Source organism: Formica exsecta, unplaced genomic scaffold (genome assembly GCF_003651465.1).
Source record: "Formica exsecta isolate Colony F162 unplaced genomic scaffold, ASM365146v1 scaffold182, whole genome shotgun sequence".
In the NCBI taxonomy this organism is placed as follows: Eukaryota; Metazoa; Arthropoda; class Insecta; order Hymenoptera; family Formicidae; genus Formica; species Formica exsecta.
The window spans coordinates 871,502-877,654 of NW_021849132.1; the positions used below are offsets into that span (position 1 = coordinate 871,502).

Consider the following 6,153-nt stretch of genomic DNA (forward strand, 5'->3'; position numbering starts at 1 on the left):
AATAACCGTAACCAATTGAAGCTAGAAATTGTGGGATCTTTCTACAATATTACGTTTTTGCATAAATGCGCTTTACTTGATACTATTTTCGTTTCGAAATGTAAATTTTTTATTCACACGCCCACGCCGCTATTTTTCGTGAGACCCTTTTCCTAGCTGGTACAGTGGCGCTAACTGGATTCATTTTAGAGCCGGCGGAATTACATGGCCAGATCCAATGTTGTTCTCGGGGACAATGTTGTTCTCGGGGACGCTTTCTCGCGCATGCGCAGCGCATTGGTAGAGAAATCCAGCGACGGCGTATGTAGTACATATTTGTGTACGTACATTACTTACAATAATATGTTTAATGCCAGAAATTTTTTAAGCTAATTATAATCGTCTTTTATTAATTTTTTATTATTTATTTGTGATTCATTAATTTGTAAAACATTTTAGATTATTCTTAACATTATCTGAGCAGAGGGCTTAACAGTACCCTTTTTCTTATAAATTTGACACGTATCTTAAAGCCAGTATCAGACTACGCATTGAAGATTGAGATTCAAGATTCAAGATTGAAATTTGACCAATCAGGACAAAGAAATTTTAGTTCCTTTTGTTCTGATTAGTCAAATTCCAATCTTTAATCTTCAATCTTCAATTTTCAATGCGTAGTCTGATACGGGCTTAAGGCCATGTTTAACGCGCATGCGCGAGAAAGCGTCCCCGAGAACAACATTGTCCCCGAGAACAACATTGGATCTGGCCATGTAATTCCGCCGGCTCTAAAATGAATCCAGTTAGCGCCACTGTACCAGCTAGGAAAAGGGTCTCACGAAAAATAGCGGCGTGGGCGTGTGAATAAAAAATTTACATTTCGAAACGAAAATAGTATCAAGTAAAGCGCATTTATGCAAAAACGTAATATTGTAGAAAGATCCCACAATTTCTAGCTTCAATTGGTTACGGTTATTTCACCCTATGCCATATCCAATTACGTATAGAGATCAGTGATTCGAACTGGACGCATCTTATATCATCAATGGTATGTTGTTCAATTTTTTGATTTTTCTCGTTTTTTGAGAGACAATACTTTTATTTAAAAGTTATAATCAATCATTTCCAAAAACCTCATATTTTCTGTAAAAAATACGCTTATTAGCGTCTTTCTAGCGAGGCTGTTTTATTGCTTTTATTATGGCCATGTGACCATTCTTTGTTTCCGTCGCAATCAAATTACTTGCTGAGGAACATGTTTCTTTTAAATATTTTATTTATATTTATTTTAGATATAAAATAAAACGTCATGTCTTTTCACGAGACTATTGGTTGGATTGTTAAGGACAATCATATAAAAGATAGAATGATTGACAATTCATTGATACATGAATTTACGCCATCGTCGAAAATACGAAGAAGAACAAAAGCATTCAACGCCAAAATAAAAAAATATTGTGGTGTGAAAGATTACAAGCAGTATGTAAAATTAAAGACTAATGTCGTACGGAATGTGATTGATGATATTGATACTGATAATTCTGATAATCTATCCGATACTGACTATGATATTATATATAGTTCTTTGATAGAGAACAAACATTCAATTGATGATCCTGAAAGGTATATTTTCACTGAAGAAGATTGCGAAGACTTTAAAAGGAAGATTAACACTAAGCATAAAAAGGAGAACAGTATCAAGAATATGAAAATAAGCATACCAAAGAGGAAACTATTGCAAGTAAAATGTAATGATAGTGTATCTAAAAAACGTATTAATATAAAAAAGATTGCTAAAGTCGAAACAATCGCTTCAGAAAATTCTAAGGAGGATATAAATAATGATAACATTTTAGAGAAACGAAATAACAAAAAAGAGAAAAATTCTTCCCAATTAAATCCAATTGATAAGAATATCAATAAAAAAATTTTTTTAACGAATCAGAAAAATAAAACGAAATTTGTGAAAGCAGAAGATATTCAAAAGCTGCAATCATTATCTCTTAAGGAAAATGATGCAAAGAATGTACATTCAAAATCTTGTGATAAAATTTTAAAAGAACAAGATAGTAGAGAAGAAGAGTTCTCTGATGGAAAAGTAAGAAATTCCCTTCAATTAAATGAAGTTGATAAGGATGCAGAAATTTATCCTATAGATCACGAAGATAAGAATGATTTATTGAATCAATCTATTGATTCTTATAAAAAAACGCGTTCTATGGAACCAGAAGACTCGTCCGATAATCATAAGCAGCGATCGTTATTTCCTAAGAAGGATCGGTTAAACGATGTACATTCAGAATCTTGTGATAATATTTTAGAAGAACAAGATAGTAGAGAAGAAGAATCTTCTGATGAAAAAGTAAGAAATTCCCTTCAATTAAATGAGGTTGATAAGGATGCAGAAATTTATCTGATAAATAACAAAGATAAGAATGATTTATTAAATCAATCTATTGATTCTTATAAAAAAACGCATTCTACAGAATCAGAAGACTCATCCGATTTTCATAAGCAGCAATCGTTATTTCCTAAGGAAGATTGGGTAAAGGATGTACATACAAAATCTTGTGGTAATATTTTAGAAGAACAAGATAGTAAAGAAGAAGAATCTTCTGATGGAAAAGTAATAAATTCTCTTCAATTAAATGAGGTTGATAAGGATGCAGAAATTTATCTGATAAATAACAAAGATAAAAATGATTTATTGAATCAATCTATTGATTCTTATAAAAAAATGCTTTCTACGGAATCAGAAGACTCATCCGATATACATAAGCAGCAATCGTTATTTCCTAAGGAGGATCAGGTAAAGGATGTACATTCAAAATCTTGCGATAATATTTTAAAAGAACAAGATAATGGAAAAAGGGAATCCTTTGAACAAGAAATAACAAATTTCTTTCAATCGAATCAGATAGATAAGGACACAGAGATTTATTCAATTAATCATCAAGATAAGACGCATTCTGTGAAACTAAAAGACTCCTGCAATATTGAAAAGCAGCAATTGTTACCTAAAATTACCTATAGTGAAATTATCAATAAAAAGTATATGATAATAAACAAGCAAGATGATAATATAAATATTGAAAAAAATGATATTAATTCCCAAGAAGAAATATTGAAAGCAGAAGAAACTGATAATAATGTATCAATAACATTGGAAACTGACAATGAAGAGGATAATGCAAATTACATATCACCTGAAACTAAAAAGCGGCTTCAGCAGCAGGCAAAATTAAACTTGGTTGTGAGCAGTGATTCTAATCAGAGTGATGATGAATATATAACCATTGAAACATCGAAAAAGCATGATTCTGATACAAGCTGTTGTAGCAAAGATATGTTGGAAAATGATGGAATTAATTGCGAAAAGATCAATACAGATATTTTATGTAGCAAAGACAGTAATATATGCAGCAAAGAAACCACACCAGTTCGTACAAAAGAGAAAGAAGATCCACCAAACATAAAAAAAGAGATAAGAAAGCAAGATGATAAAACTATATTATTAACGAGCTGTACATATGAAAACAATAACTCATCTAAATCTGCTGTAAACAAAAATTCATTAAAGGAAATACAATATTGTGGAAATGTATATAACGATGATAATCAGAATGAAAGTATAGAAGATGTAGAAAGTTTTCAGTTGAGAGTTTCTGAAAATAACATTTCGTGCATTAATGAAGAATCTATAAATCAATTTTCAAGAAATAAATCTTTATTAGACAAAGAGAATTTTTGTGATAAAAGCGAAGATAGAATGAGCGATTGTATCAGCGAACTTGGAACGTGGTGTAAACCTAGACATGAACAAAACAAACGAGTATCGACAAACTGTTCAAATGTGCAGCTTGATATCTCTAGCCATTATAGACCATACAATGTAAGTAACTCTCTTTTTTCCTCAATTTTCTTCCTTAAACGAATATTATTTGACGAGTGTTATTTAATTATTATATTTTCAGTTAGAGCAACTAATCGAGGACGAAAAGTTACTTCCAGAACCGATACCAGCGGGTTTTACGCTGGCGGATCTTTCTGAAGATGACGAAGCTTTTATTTTGAATGTTCCAAATAAAGTAAATAACCAATTTATTCTTAAAACCAATTTTTAAGACATGGGAATGCTAGTGTTTTAACAAATTATATAAGCAATCCTATCACAATGCAATAAACATCTTCAATTTTAATATTAATATCCTGTAAATATAGGAAAAGCAGATTCGTATAATTGAGACAAGAAATTAATTACTAATTAGCATCTAATTGTGCAATAAATTTTAATTTGTTTCCTGAAGCATTAAGTTATACAAAAATAAAATAATAGTCTTGAAGTAAATATTTTTTTAGATTAATTAAAATGTTGATTTATAAATTTCGTAGGTCTTACAGTGCAATCTGCAGGGTCAATTGCTGTCATTAAAAGAAAAAACGATAAAATTTGGAGAAGATAAATACAGAATCGTGCGTAGAAAAGTGGGTACCGTATCTTGCATTTTTGCTACTGGTAAACAACGAATACCTTATAAGACAGGTGAATAGATTTTCTTTTTTTATTTTTTTATGGATGACGAAAATGTTACATTTTGTACATTTAATCAAACAAAATTATAAACTTTTCTTTTTAATAATAAAATGGAATATATCTAAAAACTAACACATTTTTGTACATTTTTATTGAATATTTGAGAAACTCTTGTAACTGATCTTATTTCATTTTTTAGTGAATATTAAAGAAATCAGCACTATTACTGTACGAGAAAGGTTGTCACATTGTTTGAAGAAATCAGACATATCAAATTCTTATGATACTGTTATTTCTTTCGAATCAGAATCGTCAAACATAAATAATAGGCAAACAAATGACACAGGTTCAAAAATGAAAGTTGATTGCAATAAGCGCAAACGAAGAAGTTCAGGTAAATCAATTGTTGCTAATTATTATATATAATGTCCTAATCGATATACAAGTATTAATATATATAATAAAATATATAAACATAGAGATATTACTTTTATGTTCTAAATTATTTTCTCAGATATTATATTAGTAAAAGATAAACTTTTTTTATCGAGCTGATATTAATATAGATATATTTTTATAGATCTTGAAAGTGAACAATTTGCGACTAAGAAAGGACGATTAAAATAGATTCATTCATAAAACATAAGGGTATGTCTAAGCAGAGAAATTTAAAAAACTATTTTATTATAACACAAAAAATGTACTGAATATTCGATATCTGAATATATATATTTTCTGCAATTACTGAGTTCCAATGCTATACATATATTATATAATAGATACAATAAATAAATGTAAATAAATATATGAATAAACAAGAAAAAGATTTAGATACAAGAGATTTATTTACTTATACTACTGTAATAAACTAAAATAAAAATAAACTAAAAATAAACTTCGTTTCTTAAATGTGCGAAAATATTAAGTTTATATTTCTTTTTAAATATAATAATTAATCAATCGTTTAAATTGTTATTTAAGAATAACAGATCCAGAAGAAAAAATATGATTCTAGATATATTTTATTTAATTTACAAATTTACACTCAATTTTATACTAAATTATGCTTATCAATTATGCATATTTGTCAATTTTGTAGCATACCAGCATTTTACAAGACTAATTAATAATTTTCGATAATAAATGTGTAACTTTCGATTTTTACTCTGTCAACAAAAATCTCTAAACCTTTGAAAAATTTTCACAACAAAATTCAGGATCTATAATCAGGACACTTTAAAATTCTTTAGTTCGTTAACATTGCATCTAATAATTTCCAAAATTTGGATATTTTAGTTATATAGACTAAATCTGTTATATGAAATAAATAAAGTAAAAAGAAGTCACACATATATTATTGAAGAGGAAAATCATTTCTAATATTTATTTATTTTTTTATTTTGTCTTTAAATATTCAAAATGATAATCTGCAATCATTAAAAACAATTATGGTTGGTATATTAAATTTTGTGGCGTAGGAAAATTTTCGATCATGTTTTCATTACATGAATTTAATCTACAAATCTCAATAACATTATTAAAATTGAACAATGAGTAATTGCCAATAATAAATTTACATATATATATGTATTTATGTTATGATTTATATATAAGTATAATTATATATATATATAAATTCA

General features: G+C 28.2%; 1 protein-coding gene across 1 annotated transcript; it reads left to right on the forward strand.

Moving 5' to 3' along the window:
* The first annotated feature begins 701 nt into the window (after positions 1 to 701).
* LOC115233693 (dentin sialophosphoprotein-like) lies at positions 702 to 5,251 on the forward strand. The gene is made up of 6 exons (XM_029804256.1): positions 702 to 1,027; positions 1,272 to 3,871; positions 3,954 to 4,067; positions 4,372 to 4,522; positions 4,713 to 4,907; positions 5,094 to 5,251. The coding sequence occupies exons 2-6, from the start codon at positions 1,289 to 1,291 to the stop codon at positions 5,138 to 5,140; spliced, it is 3,090 nt and encodes a 1,029-aa protein (XP_029660116.1). The 5' UTR covers positions 702 to 1,027; positions 1,272 to 1,288; the 3' UTR covers positions 5,141 to 5,251.
* Positions 5,252 to 6,153: the final 902 nt, after the last annotated feature.